A 15704-nucleotide genomic window follows, 5' to 3' on the forward strand; every position below is an offset into this window, starting at 1 on the left:
AAAAAATAAAGCAACTGGAATAACTACAGCAGTCGCGATCGTCTGATCTCATATGAAGCATGAGATTGTGATGACATATAATGACATGTGCAGGTGCTGTCCCAATTCTTAGGGGTAAATATTGAAGCCCGTCCTCTTTACACTCTGTTTAAAGGGCCAAAGGTAAGGGGTACAAAAATAGAATTGTGATTGGGCCTTACTTTGCCCACATACTGACAGCAGATCAATAAACCTACTTCAGTTTGACAAATATTGCAGCTGTTAGACAACATAATGTACTTGTAATGCTTTTTTAGGTGAGAATGTAGTTCTTTAGATTGCATTTGTGCAGTTTATTTAAAGATACTGCCTATTTTATATATTTATAATTTCAGAGACTCAGTACATCGGTGGTCAGCCAGCCATACTGACAAGAGCAAAGACGCTTGACGTTTAGCCACAAGATGGCAACAGAGAGTGATTACATCAGAGAAATACTGGTAAATCTCTGTAGACTGATGGCATTTCATGCCATTCAGCTTTATAATCTTAAAATGTGAGTAAAATCATGTTTTGTCATCACTTTAGATATTAGGCAAGAGAATCATTCAAATACTAGCTCTGACATGACATTGGAGAAGTAGTATGAATGGCAGAAGTAGTTCCTCATACAAAGGGGTTTTGAGACTCTCTGTGTTTTATTTCCTTTTTTTATATACACGATTTCTATCTAACTGTTGTATAAATGCAATATCGCACTTGTAGCAGTGCGATATGTCTGTCACTGGTGGCACACTTAAGGCACTCGGCCTGTGGCCTCAAGCCAACACCAACCTCCCACTGGGCCGATATACAGCCATATCAGACTGCTACGAGTGTGATATTGCTCATACATAAGCATTGCCATTAATTTCTGAAAATGTTGCTAGTAAAAATGCATTAAAAGGTACAAAAGCATTTTATGAAGAAAAAACATTTCTGTTTATTTGTATGAAGACTTTTTTTTAAACGTAAAAGACCATTTAAACACAAACAGGATCTTGTTGGCCATTTAGCGATTTATGTACCATTTTACATATCATTACTTGTTTTACTTACAATATTCTATGTAATGACAAATGAATAGCGATAAATAAATAAGCATATATAGTGTCTGTTCATACTTTCACAACAGTGACTTCATATACAGACAAAAACAAAGGTGATGGCCAAGGGAAATAATCAAATATTAATACTTCATGTCTGATCTAGCCTACAACAATCATCTAATGTTGTATACATTAACGCAAGTGCATGTGTCTACTGTTGTGGGAGGATCTGTGAGAAATGGGTTTACATCACTTAGAGTGTATTTAAGAAATCTTTACCATTTCCCCCATAATACCTGAACCTTTACCTTTCAGTGTTCCTTTATAGTGCACCCATCATCATCATCATCATCATGTCTCCACTCGACCTCACCTGTGAGAATGACAAGATCATTTCTAAACTTCACATCAGAGCTAATCTTGTACTATAAGGAACCTTCAGTGTCCCCTCAAAACTCCTTTTTAGTTCAAAGTTTGACTCCAGTCCCGAGATAAAACAACACCACCTGTCTCTCAGTGGACCAACTCCAGCTGACTGGCAGAAAAGGGCAGAACGCCGCTAACATAGTAAGCAATGCCCAGAGATAGCAGGGCGATGACCACCAGCAACAGCAGGACCCTCCAGAAGCCCAAATCCTCAACGAACTCTTGCCAGGTGGAGCGGAAGCTGGACAGCACACCCTCACTGTTCTGCAGGTTTGGGTTCAGCAGCGAATGGCTCTCCATTGCACTGGAAACCACATAGTGTTGAGTTAGCAAAAGAAGTGCTGACACGTAATAAATGCTGCACTTAAAATGAAGTTTGCTTGTTGTTCAAACTACTTATTTAAATGAGCTGAATCAACACAATTCTTGAGTTTTTTTTTGGGCACAACTTAATTGGTTTATGTTGAATGCACTTAAATTTGTAAAGACAATTAAGTTACTTAATTGATTTGTCTTGGGACAACATGAAGGAAATGTGTGGAACCCAGAATTTTTTTACAGTGTGATTGGAGGGAATCTCACCTCTCGCTCTCAGCCATCTGCATGGCTTCTAGTTTGGAGTGAGCTCCTCTGTTGAAGCCTTTGACCTCTTGCTCTTCTAGACCTTCCAGCAGCCGGATGGCATCTTTATTTACCCCTCTCCTCTTGGCGAGCACGAGTGGGGTCGAGCCGTTGTGGTTACTGCTCAAATGCAGGAGAACAAATGGGAAGTTAAAAGTCAGATTAAAAAATACTAATTATCTAAAATAAAATATTATTTATTAACTATATGAAACTGTTAAACATTTTATTTCTGTTTAATAATAATAATAATAATAATAATAATAATAATAATAATAATAATGAGTGGCTGTCAAAAACCTTAGGTATGGGTACTATGGTAAAGAAAATAATGCCATGCAAATTATTATTAAAACTATTAATATGATAATAATAATAATAATAATAATAATAAATAAATAATAATAATAGTAATAGCTGGCATCACAGTGGCACAGTGGGTAGCATGATCGCCTCACAGCAAGAATGTCGCTGGATTGAGTCCTGGCTGGGTCAGTTGGCATTTCTGTGTGGAGTTTGCATGTTCTCCCAGTGTTGGCGTGGATTTCCTCCGGGTGCTCTGGTTTCCCCCACAGTCCAAACATATGTGCTATAGGGCAGGGGTCTCAAACTCGCGGCCCTCAGTGCAATATTTTGTGGCCCGAGCCGACCGCTGTACTCTGACAGAATCAGCGGAGCGGGGAGAGAGAGCGCTCCCCGCTCCGCTGATTCTATCCGTACACAGCGCGCTTGTCACTCAATGCGTGTTGTCGCTCGCGTTCTGATCAGGGGTGTTATCTCGCGCCTACTGTAGGGCGGGACCGAGGGTGTGTCGCGTCGCGGGGGCAATTTTGATCATTTTGGAAGGGCACTTTCTATGCAAAACTAAAAAGGGCATGTGCCTGCCCTGCATCTTATATATATTGATATTATAGGTAGATACAGACTGGTACAGACTGATGTGACTGGAGTGGGGTGGGGGTGTTTTATTTATACATATATACGCCTTTTTTTTTAGGTGAGGGAATGGAAGTTTTGAGTGAGTTCCCCCACTTTTTTCCCTAGGACTTCAATAAGTCAAAGTACAGGTCTAGACTTAATGATGATCATCTTCAACCCATACTGAGGGTCTCAACTGCTTCCGCTCTAAAGCCAAATGTGGTTCAGATTTGTGAGAAGAAGCGCTGTCAAGTCTCTGGCAGCAAGAAGTAGGCAAAAGATGCCATGTTCAGAAGAACTGTTCATAATCTTCACTCAATGTTCTATTAATGTTCAGGACACTTCATGTTCAGAAGAAATAATTAAAACTGTTAATAATGACATTTGAGGACTTTTTTTGTGTGAAATCCCTTATGCGGCCCAGCCTCACCCAGACTTTGCCTCCTGCGGCCCCCAGGTAAATTGAGTTTGAGACCCCTGCTATAGGGGAATGTATGTGTGTGAATGCAAGAGTGTATGGGTGTTTCCCAGTGATGGGTTGCGGCTGGAAGGGCATCCACTGCATAAAACACATGCTGGATAAGTTGGCGATTCATTTCGCTTTGGCGAGCCCAGATTAATAAAGGGACTAAGCCAAAAAGAAAATGGATGAATAAATATATATAAATAGTAGTATTACTACTACCACTACTACTACTACTAATAATAATGCTTCATGCTTCATTTTGCCCTGTAAACCAGTAAATGCAAATTTGTCCAATCCTTAATGTAATATGGGCAAAAAACCGAAGTCAATATTATATCATGTTCATATATTCAGGTTTAAGAGGCAATAGTACATTACAATTACCAAAAAAAAAGTATGGGACAGTAGGGAAATAGCAAATAAAATAAAAAAGAATGTAATGATTTCTTAATTTATTTTTACTTGTATTTGATTGCAGACAATATAAACAGAAAATATTCATGTTTTGTCTGGTCAACTTCATTTCATTTGTAAATATACATCCTTTCCTGTCATTCAGACCTGCAACACACTGCAAAAAGAGTTGGCACAGGAGTAATTTAGGGCTAGCAATCAGGTAAATTGGTTAAATAATAATTTGAAACAGGTGATGCCAACAGGTGATTGTAATTATGATTGGTACAAAAGCAGCATCCAAGAAAGAACTAGTCCTTTAGGAGCAAAGATGGGCCGAGGATCACCAGTTTGACAAAATTATTCAATGTTTAAAAACAATGTTCCTCAAAGAAATATAGTAAAGACTTTTGGATATTTCACCTTCAACATTGCATTACATCTTTAAAAGATTAAAGGAATCTGAAGAAATTTCAGTGCGTCAAAGACAAGTGAGCAAGCCTAAGCTAAACAACCATGATCTCCGATAACTCAGGCGGCGCTGCATCAGAAATCCTCATTCATCTATAAGCGATATCACTACATGGGCTCAGGACTACTTAAGCAAACCTTTTTAAAGTACCACAATACATAGTTACATACACAAATGGGAGTTAAAACTGTATTGTGCCAAAAGGAAGCCCTATATTAACAGTGTCCAGATGCGCTGTCAAATTCTCTGGGTTCGGAGGCATCAAGGATGGATCATTACACAGTGGAAACATACTGTGGTGAGATGATTCAGCATTTCAGGTCTTTTTTTTGGGAGACCACTCATTTATGCTGTAAATTTAAGCCTTTAGACCAGGGGTCACCAATCTCGGTGCTGGAGGGCCGGTGTCCCTGCAGGGTTTAGCTTCAATTTGCCTCAACACACCTGCCTGGATGTTTCAAGAATACCTGGTAAGACCTTGATTAGGGTGTGTAGGTGTGTTTGATTAGGGTTAAAGCTAAAATCTGCTAGAAACCAGCCAGGAACAAGTTTGGTGACCCCTGCTTCAGCCCATTGTAAAAATACACGTTATCATCAATTATCTAAAATAGTAAATAAATTATGGCACATCTCACCAAATATCAATTTTGAGGCCATTGGAGACGAGGAACTGAATGGTGTCCACGTGCCCGCACAGGTGCAGCGCCGTGTTGCCCTGATAGTCAGTGGCCAGTAGGTCTGCCCCAAACTTGTGCAGGAATCGGCAGATGTCCACATTACCCCGCGCCGCTGCCAGATGAAGACCCGTGCGACCTCGGTGGTCCCGGATGTTGGGATCACAGCCGGTCTCCAGCAGACGCCTGGCGAAACTCAGGTCCCCATCAATACAAGCCTGCAGGAGCGGGACACTGGTCTGCGACGAGTCATTGATGAAGACATAGGACATGTCCGAGTCGGTCTCCGAAAATTCCAGCGTAACTGAGAAAAACAACAATGAGGTGACTCATGAAGCTTGGATTTCACTTCAGAACAACAAAGATTTTGTGTTATAAAGATTTGTTTTCATTTGGGCAGCACACCTCTGTATTATACAATACTGTAATTTAATCGCTGAGAGTAATTTAAATAACACTGACTAACCCACATACCATACACTAACGGCTCACTTTATTAGGTACACCTAACTAGTACCGGGTTGGAACCCCTTTTGCCTTAATCCTTCGTGGCAGGTACTGGAAATATTCCTCTGAGATTTTGCTCCATATTGACGTGATAGCATCATGCAGTTGCTGCAGATTTGTAGGCTGCACATCAAGGATGCGAATCTCCCATTCCACCACATCCCAAAGGTGCTCTATTGGATTCAGTTCTGGTGATTGTGGAGGCCATTTGAGTACAGTGAACTCATTGTCATGTTCAAGAAACCAGTCTGAGATGATTTACGCTTTATGACATGATGTGTATCCTGCTGGACGTAGCCATCAGAAGATGAGTACACTGTGGTCATAAAGCGATGGACATGGTCAGCAACAATACTCAGGTAGGCTGTGGTGTTGACATGATGCTCAATTGATACTAATGGGCCCAAAGTGTGCCAAGAAAATACCTCCCACACCAATACACCACCACCAGCTGCCTGAACCAGTGAAACAGGGCAGGATGGATCCATGCTTGATACCATATTGATGCCAAATTCTGACCCTACCATCCGAATGTGGCAGCAGAAATCGAGACTCATCAGACCAGGCAATGTTTCTCCAATCATATTTTGTCCAGTTTTGCTGAGCCTGTATGAATTGTAGCCTCAGTTTCCTGTACTTAGCTGACAGGAGTGGCACCCGGTGTGGTCTTCTGCTGCTGTAGCCCATCTGCTTCAAAGTTGGATGTGTTGTGTGTTCAGAGATGCTCTTCTGCATATCTCGGTTGTATCGAGTGGTAGAGAGTTACTGTTGCCTTTCTATCAGCTGGAACCAGTCTGGCCATTCTCCTCTGACCTCTGGCATCAACAAGGCATTTGTGCCCACAGAACTGCCGCTCACTAGATATTTTCACTTTTGCGACCATTCTCTTTCAACCCTAGAGTGCGTGAAAATCCAGTCTGTCTGGCACCAACAACCATGCCGCATTCAAAGTCACTTAAATCAGCTTTCTTCCCCATTCTGATGCTGAGCTTGAACTACAGAAAATTTTCTTGACCATATCTACATGCCTAAATGCATTGAGTTAGGGACCCCCTCGAAAATGATAGAGACCCCCTCGAAAATGAGATGATTCATCTCAAGGGGCTATCCCATGCAATAAATTAAATTCAGTGCTGCCATGTGATTAACTAATTTGAAATTTGCAAGCAGTTGGACAGGTGTACCTGATAAAGTGTAGTAATAGTAATATACACTAACATAACTCTGAAACAGGTGCATTGGTGTTATATTCCTTCAACTTAATAATGACAAAACTGAAGTTATTCTCTTCGGCCCCTCAAAAACAAGAATGTCGTATATTGGGGGCTTGGGAAGTCTTGCACCGTATGTTAAATCGCAAGTAAAAAATCTAGGTGTTATCTTTGATTCTGAGCTTTGTCTAGAAAAACAAATTAGCTCAGTGGTTAAGAATAGTTATTATCAGCTGAGGATCATCTCCAGACTCAAATCCATTCTTTCCTTTCAAGATCTGGAAAAGGTCATACATACACTTTTATCACATCCCGCCTAGACTATTGCAATTCTTTATATGTTGGTCTCCCCCAATCCTCATTGGCACGGTTGCAGTTGGTTCAAAATGCGGCAGCTAGACTTTTAACAGGCACCAAAAATCATGCTCATATCTCACCAGTTTTAGCATCCCTTCATTGGCTTCCTGTTAATTTTAGAATTCAGTTCAAGATTTTACTTATTGTTTTTAAAGCACTGAATGGGCAAGCACCTTCTTATATATCAGAGCTTATTAACTTAGTCAACTCCTCGGTCTCTTAGGTCCTCAAATAAAATTTTACTTCAAGTTCCTCGGTCACGACTTAAACTGAAAGGTGATAGAGCCTTTGCAGTCGCTGCTCCTCGTTTGTGGAACCAGCTACCACCGGATATTACAAGTGCTTCTTCTCTCTCTATTTTTAAGTCCAGACTTAAGACACATTTTTATTCTATTGCATTCCCAGGCTTTTAATCTTTATTGTGGTTGTTGCTGTAATACTTTTATTCCTATTATTACTTTTATTGTTATCTTTTACTCTTTTAGAGTGTGTGCTATGGTTTTGTTCAGCACTTTGGTCAGTGCCAAACTGAAGTAAATGTGCTTTATAAATAAACTTTACTTACTTACTTACTATATAATTACTTCATTTTCTTTCTAATGCACATACATTCCCATTAATGTTGTCACTATGTCAATACAACATTGTATACAGCAGGTTTAATTTTCTGGCAATATTATACTTACTTTTCCCCACTGATTATGAGTAAAACTAAATGATGAGGATGGAGGTGCTAAGGTCAGCTACTCACACCTTAGTAAGCCTTTTATGGTTTTAATTTACAACAATAATGCAACCTATGAGTGTCACAGCAGCACTATTCAGCAGATCTTCATCTGCAGTGCTGGAAGAAGGAGAGGAGAGGAGGAGGATTCTGCATTAGCAGCACTGCTAGATAATACTGATGATGCTGATGAAGATGATGCTGACTTCTAAAAAAACATCCATCTACGGCAAACAACAATCACGGTACAAACCAGCTTTACTATGTCAAATGTGATGTAACGTCGTTTTGACCACATATCTGAAAACAGCTGCTGTAATCACTGCATGTTTACTAGCGTGAATCAGAACAGCATTTGAAGACGAAATTCATGTACCGTTACAACAACACAGAAATATGTTAGCGCAGTTTTTTCATAAATGCTCTTGGGGTTTTATGTACCTGTTTTGTGCAGCAGTATCACAGGTGAAATGAGTGGGGTCTGTTCTGTTCCGTCGCTTCTCTGTCTGTAGTGTTTATGAGTTACTAAAGCTGCAGTGGAGGCTGTGTGTGTATTTGAACTCTCACAGCGCCCTCTGCTGCTGTGGGGCGATGATGCACAAATTAAAGGGAGAGTTCACCCAAAACATAAATATACTCATTACCGCCTGGGTCAGTTGGCATTTCTGTGTGGAGTTTGCATGATCTCCCCGTGTTGGCGTAGGTTTCCCCTGGATGTCCAAACATATAAATAGGGCAAGCTAAAAATTGTTCGTAGTGTATGTGTGTGAATGAGTGTGTATGGATGTTTCCCAGTGATGGATTGTAGCTGGAAGGGCATCCGCTGCAAAAAACATGTGCTGGATAAGTTGGCGGTTCATTCCGCTTTAGTGACCCCCTGATTAATAAAGTGACTAAGCTGAAAAGAAAATGAATAAATAAATGAATTACTCATTTTCAAGTGGTTCCAATCCTATGAGTTTTCTTCAAAAGACAATATTTTGAAGAAAGCTGAAAACGTATGCTAACAATTAGCCCCTTTCACACAGTAAGTTAGCAGGACATACGCCCACTTCCATCACTAACCGATGAGGAAACATGCATGGACAGTGCTTCTACATAATTAATTCATAGAAAGAGCAGCCAGAAAGGGGAAATTATGGACTTATTATTAATATTAGCATAATTGACCATAACAATGTACATTAACTATATCTATATGTCTGTATGTTTGTGTTTTCTTTATCCAGTTTCTATTAATTTGCAGTTAAGCAGAAGAAATAAATAAAAAATTGAATTATAAATTAAAGTATAAATAGCAGAAGGGAACAAATAGATTTTCCCTACCAGCATAAATTCATCCGACACCAAATATAAAAGCAAACAACAGATTTAAGTGAATTTTATTCATAAACTAATTTCGAGAGGATCACGTGCTTATGATTTATCATGGCCGGTCTCGCATTTGCTAATCATATCTTCCGATCATATGAGCCCTAAGCTTCTATAAATAGCCACAGTTTTCAGTTCACTTTATCTTCGTTTGGAAGAAACCCCCCTCCTCTCTTCCTTTACCTCTGATTGGGCGGCACGACGGCCCAGTGGTTAGCACTGTGAGCCCCACAGCAAGAACACTGCCAGCCCTGGTTCCACAGGACCGGTGGGTGTTTCTGAGAGGAGTTTGTATGTTCTCCCCGTGTCCGCGTGGGTTTTCCCCAGGTGTCCGGTTTCCTCCCACCATCCAAAGGCATTTAACATACATAACAATCAAGCTTTGTCTAACCCCTTGTGTTTTTACCGCAGCAGGGGAGTTCTGAGACCCACCGAGCTCAGGCTCCCCTCTCGCTCTGCCAACGGGAGGAAGCCCCGGGCTCGAGGAGCCCTTGAGCTCAGGGCTCTCTCCCGGGACAGCATGCCAAACAAGCTTTTATAAATCATCAGCTAAGTGTGAACTCTTGAAACTGTCGTCTATGAATTGTCAGGAATTTTCAAATCAACCAACTTAACTCCGCTCCTTCAGCGCCCCTCACAGAGTTTTATCCATGCTGGCATTTCTCCTTTTGGGTTTTTGGTTTTGAAAAGGGAAAAAATTCCACAGCCCTGTCCAAACTTTAAGAATACCAGGGATTAGATTTGCACAATCTATATGCACAACGCTTTGGCTTGTTTCCCCCACTCGAAAGCTTGTCAGAGCTCCTGCGCGTAGCTACGGTTGCTAAGCCACAACTGGTGGGTGGCGGTTTTTGGGTGTGGTTTAGCGAAGGGTCAATTGGGTAAGCTAAATTGTCCGTAGTGTATGAGTGTGAATGAGAGTGTATGGGTGTTTTCCAGTGATGGGTTGCAGCTGGAAGGGCATTCGCTGTGTAAAACATATGCTGGATAAGTTGGCAGTTGTTTTTTGGTGACCCCTGATAATTAAAGGGACTAAGCCAAAGGAAACAGAAGTTAAGATTAGGCATGGGCTGGTTTAAGATTATGATGGGATGATAACCTTGGATAAAAATATCACGGTTTCACGGTAGCCTATTGTGATTACTGCTCTAAAATATATTCTTTTTGAATGTCTGCGTAAAAAACAAAAACTTTTTTCCATTTTGAACTCAATTTATTTTATTTTGAGAAACATCTAAAATATTTTGGTACAGTAGCTAAATGAATTACTGACTTCTGCTGTCTTTATTACTTACAAAAACACAGATTTCTTTACAGTTTTAAATGCCATCTTTGGATATCTTTTCATCTAGATATACTGTTGTTCTAAAAAGCTACAAAAACAATATAAATAAATAAATAAAAAATTCACATACCTTAGGAACGGTATAGCAGAACATTTTGTTTGTTAAGATTGTCTTTAAAAAAAGAGCAGGAGACCGACAGAAACAGAGTTTAAAGAATAAAACCTGCTCCTGACCAGGTTAGGTTCACAGAGTAATTTACTATGGTAACTGACTCTGAGCTAAAGTTACCTCTCTTTCAGAAACAGGCTTAACTTTCCCTGCTTTCTCCAGTTTGACAAATCTGCCATTTTGAAACAGAAAACCCAGAGTTTCTCTCATTTCAGGGTTAACATATTCCGTGTTTTCTCTTAACCTCCTTTCTGAAACAGGGCCCCATTCTTGCCCTTTGTGTTTGATCTCTGCTTTGCTTTCTTGTTTTGATATCTTGCCGCCTGTACTGACCGTTTGCCTGTTCATTGACCATGACATTGGATTTGCCTGCATACATCTGTTTGCTCCTGATTGTGACCGTTGCTTGCCTGACTTTTCGAATAAACCTGTGTTTGGATCCGCTCCTCCCTTCTCAGTGTCCCGTAACATTACAATTGTTACATTGGCAATAACTATACATACACTATAAAAACTTTAAATATGACAGAAATTAAAAGTCTGAATACTTTTATTTGACAGGTTTCATACATGTACTCATTGTGAGCATTCAGATTAAACATTTACACCACTATATGAAATACTGGAAAATCTCATTCTTGTTTTTTTTCATTTACTGTCTGAATTCATTTTAAAATTCTAAATGCTCAATTATTAAAATGTACTGGGCTCTGAAATCATACATCTGTCTTTTTTTTGTCTTAAAGCAATAAAAAACAAAAGCAAATTGCTCACTTTGTGACAGCCAATCTTCACAAATGTACATATACTGTATATATTTTTATTTTAGAAAAGAACTAAAAGCAACATATGTTAAGTGGAGAAACACTGTTAAACCTTTCCCTATATTACATGTACTTAATTGTACTGTACATCTTTCTATCAAAGGGGTGAAATTAATAAACAATAATCTAACCAATGCAACAGAAACAGAAAAATTGTACATGTATACTCAGGGCTACCATTGAGAGACTGAAAGCGTAGTGATCATAGTGGTTAAGCGTAAACCCGTCTCTCTAAGAGACTGGCTAATTCAAATCTTTAACACTTTCAATGCACAAAGTAAATTAGACATTTAAAATAAAAAGGAAATGACACTTGACTATAACAATATACACTTTTTTGGTCATGCAATGAATTGTGGTATGAAATACGTACCTTAAAATGAGGAAAGGATGATCTGTAAGGTATTAATATTCTCATTATTTATGCTTGGTGGATGTTTGAGAGTTTCTCAAACCTGAAAATGATATCAACTTATCTCAGTGAACAAACTACCTGTGAACTAGATGGATTTAGATCAGTAGCATATGATCATGTGATAGAACTGTAACTTTTTTACTTTAACTTCAGTGCAATTCATATACATAAATATATATCCTGTATATATGAATATCCTATATATATATAGGATATGCATATGTAAGATATTTATGGGGTTTGACTAATTCAAGTGACAGCCATGAGGCACAATCTCGCTCATTCATGGAATAGTTAGCTCAAAATGAAAATGTACTCATTATTTACTCACTCTCAAGTGATTTGTTTCTTCTGCTGAACACAAAACATGATACTCCAACACAATCTCATGGCAATTCGTAACTTTTTGATTTGGTGGCTATTTCGTATCAATTTGTATGTTCTCATTCATATAATTTAGAAGAATTTGTTGGGTGCCACACCTTCTTTTTAAAATTGTACATTTTCGCACGACTGAACTCATATGAATTTGTATAAATTAGCCACTAAACTGACAAAAAGTTAAATAGTTACGTTTCCTCATGAGATGAGGCTGGATATTCAAATGCGTATCTCATAACTTTTTGATTTAAAAAAATTTGTCGGGTGCCACGTGTCCTTTTTAAAATCGTACATTTTTAAATGACTGAACTCGTGTGAATTTGTACGAATTAGTCTCTAAACTGACAAAACGTAAAATAATTTCACTTGTGAGATGAGGCTGGATATTTTAAAAGCATGTCGTGACTTTTTGATTTAGTGGCTAACTCGTATAAATTCGTAGGATCGCATTCGTACAATTTAATAGGATTTGTTGGGTGCCATGTCTCCTTTTTTCAAAATTGTTCATTTCCAAACAACTGAACTTGTATTTATTTGTACGAATTAGTCTCTAGACTGACGAAATGGAAAATAGTTACGTTTATTTTTCTGTGTTGGTCATGGAGAAGTGGAGAGCATGAGACTGATTCGCGTGACGCTCCAGGGACAGACAAGTCCTCGCTGAGGCCCAGCTTCCAGCCTCCAGTGCTTAGACTGCAGCTCTGCACAAGACGTTTGGCCAGTGGAGAAATGGAACCCATCTGATCTTGGTTCTCTCGAGGTTTTTTTTCTTCACTTTCGTCAATTATATATATATTTTTTTCCTCGCCACTGGCTTGCATGATTCGGGATCTGTAGAGCTGCGAATCGATGGATTTGCTCTTCAGTTGGACTCTTAGTAGTGGTTATTAAACCACACTGAACTGAGCTAAACTGAACTGAACTTAAACTTTAAAAACTGAACTACACTGTTCAATTTACTAAATTCTTTTATGTGAAGCTTCTTTGACACAATCTACATTGTAAATGCGCTATACAAATAAAGGTGAAATGAATTGAATTACTTGTGAGATGAGGCTGGATATTCCAACGCGTTTTTAGAACTTTTTGATTTAGTGGCTAATTCGTATGAATTTTTACCATCTTATTCGTACAATTTAGTATAATTTGTTGGGTGCCACACCTCCTTTTTAAAAACTACAATCTCATTTGTATAGTTTAGTACTGTTTGTTTATCCCTCAATGAGCTGGTTAAGTTTAGGGGTGGTGTTTGGTGCCACGCCTGCTTTGAAAAATCATACTAAATTGACAAAACGTAGAATAGTTACGTTTCCTTATAAGATCAGTTTAGAGTGAAGCAGCCATTGACATCCATAGTGAAAACAAAAAAATATATAATATGAAAGTCAATAGCTGTTTTTTCCCAAAAATGTTTTGTATCTCTTGCTTTGTATTCAACAGAAGAAAGGTTTGAAACAAGAGGAGGATGAGTAAATGATCAAGAAATCAAAAAGTACACCATAAACAAGAAGATCTGCGTAACATTAATGTGAAGAAAGCACCAATACAGTCTACTGAAGCCAAAAGATTATAAAGGAAATGCAGAAGAACGGGTTAATAAAGACAGCATTTCATCTCGACACAGTAAAAGTGGCGTAGATGTATTATTGTGTGCCATCCACTGGAATTCTGGGATTCTTTCTCTGAGGTAGCCGTGAATATGACCAACAACTTAAAGAAAAAGCTTGAACGTACAAACGCAACATCATATTTTTCAACATAGCACCACTGTTGTCGATTATCTCCACTTCTTTTCGTCCCATCCTCGATATTTTCCATGTGTTCACCTTAGCCCTCATAATCCCCACTGATGTGCATTAAGGGCATGAACTCCAATCAGTTGATGTTTCTTTCTTACTTTCTCCTAATCTCCTCCTCTTCTTCTAAAAGTTTAATTCTCCTGCAGTGCGTCTACACAAGCTACAAGATCTTCATGCAGACTTGACAGCGACTGAGACGCGAGCGAAACTGATCTCCTTTGAGCGTCTCTTGTGTGGGACCCTGGACGAACTGTTCATTCACATCCACTGTGGTCAGCCAGAAACTGTACTTATTGGCAAAATAGTGGCAGGTGCCGCGGGCGCCGTTGCACTCAATGAAGGGAGTCGCGCGGAAATCCTCCAGACAAGAGCCGGGAGACATGAGTGACTGACCGCCTCCTTCTCCACCTGCACCTGTGTGCTGAACCACACACAAAACACAAAGTTTTACTCACACAGTTTGATATTTTTAAGATACCAGGAAGTAAAATAATTAAGAAACACTCCACTTTTTTAAACTTGTTTTACAGCTTTACTACAGTTAAGCAGTTTTAACCATTTTTAAATCCATTCAGCCGATGTCTGGGTCTGGCAGGCGCACTTTTAGCTTAGCTTAGCATTGATCATTAAATTGGATTAGACCATTAGCATCTCGGTAAAAAGTCAGTAAAAAGTTCAAGACACCCTCAAATTCTTTTTTAGAGATTTGAACAGATTTGTGTGTGTTGAGCATCAGTAAAGACGATGTTAACACCTTTCAACTTTAATTGTGGAGAAAACTGCATAATTTTGAGCTTTTGTCAGCTAATTCATTTTCTGGGTTTAAAATCATTATTGGGCAGGATTAAAATCTGTGATGTACTGCTGAACATGTCGGTTTCTCATTATTATTCATAGCAGAGTTTTCTTATTCTATGAGAAGACCCTGCTTCTAAATTACTCATGAGAGCATGTGCTTTCCGAAGGCAAGGCAGACCTGCTGTGCTCTGAGACCCAATGACTTGGTGAGACCATGTCCACGCATGGCACGAGTTGTATGTATTTGTTTCCATGATTCACAAGGTTTGTTGCATGTTTTTCCCTGTGATGCTCTAGGGCCGATACAGCAAAGCTGTTGGTTTGCAGCAAGCAGTTTTGTTGAGAGAGCTGTACGAGAATTGGAGATCGGTGGACTTTGTCTTTTATCACTTGAGTTCGTTACCATTCAGATATATCAGTGCTGCTGTGTTCATCTATGTTTAAAATCCTCCAGATTACAGGCAGGGTTAATGGTTGAAATAGATAGGGCAAGAGACCTGCTGCACTGCTCCACTGTGTCTGCATTCAGACCCAGGGATTGTGGAGTAGAGAAGTCCTCCTCATTTAAAGCATTTATATAAACACGATTATCTTTATGATGATATTACAAATTGTGCTTTTTGTGCATATGAAATTATGAATGACAAATGTAGCAGGACATGAAATTAGTTTATTTCTTTGCATTTTAACTTTGTAAACTACAAAATCATGGGTCTCCTTGTCTTATTCTGTGAGCCAACTGACAACAGTTGTTCGCTCTCCTGTTTTCTCCTGCTCTACTGGCCACGTCCACTCCTTCCTCTGCTCGCAGTGCTCCTCAACCATT

The 15704-nt window shown here is 39.3% G+C and overlaps 2 protein-coding genes across 7 annotated transcripts in view; both read right to left on the reverse strand.

Annotated features, from left to right (window-relative positions):
- Positions 1 to 936: 936 nt before the first annotated feature.
- Positions 937 to 8363, reverse strand: ankrd46b (ankyrin repeat domain 46b). Of its 3 annotated transcripts, XM_087259036.1 has the most exons (5): positions 7686 to 8363; positions 6679 to 6796; positions 4999 to 6597; positions 2076 to 2234; positions 937 to 1797 (listed from the first exon to the last, which is right to left on the reverse strand). In XM_087259036.1, the coding sequence occupies exons 3-5, from the start codon at positions 5307 to 5309 to the stop codon at positions 1581 to 1583; spliced, it is 687 nt and encodes a 228-aa protein (XP_087115162.1). In that variant the 5' UTR covers positions 5310 to 6597; positions 6679 to 6796; positions 7686 to 8363; the 3' UTR covers positions 937 to 1580.
- Positions 8364 to 11193: 2830 nt separating this feature from the next.
- The window catches only part of col4a6 (collagen, type IV, alpha 6), a 181012-nt gene continuing 176501 nt past the window's right edge, over positions 11194 to 15704 (reverse strand). For all 4 annotated transcript variants that reach the window (XM_087261742.1, XM_087261741.1, XM_087261740.1 and 1 more), the window contains one exon: positions 11194 to 14501. In XM_087261742.1, the coding sequence (XP_087117868.1) occupies positions 14241 to 14501 (261 nt within the window). In that variant the 3' untranslated portion in view covers positions 11194 to 14240. The remainder of the gene's footprint in view (positions 14502 to 15704) is intronic.

The sequence above is a fragment of the Danio rerio genome, chromosome 7 (assembly GCF_052040795.2).
Source record: "Danio rerio strain M-AB ecotype USA chromosome 7, GRCz13ab, whole genome shotgun sequence".
Classification (NCBI taxonomy): Eukaryota; Metazoa; Chordata; class Actinopteri; order Cypriniformes; family Danionidae; genus Danio; species Danio rerio.

Excerpts from the sequence above, each read along its gene's own strand:
- ankrd46b (XM_087259035.1), bottom strand. The coding sequence starts at position 5,309 with ATGTCCTATGTCTTCATCAATGACTCGTCGCAGACCAGTGTCCCGCTC. Across the intron at positions 2,235-4,998 it reads GGCCTCAAAATTGATATTTG|TAACCACAACGGCTCGACCC; the intron begins GTGAGATGTGCC and ends GCATTTGAGCAG. Across the intron at positions 1,798-2,075 it reads CAGATGGCTGAGAGCGAGAG|TGCAATGGAGAGCCATTCGC; the intron begins GTGAGATTCCCT and ends TGTGGTTTCCAG.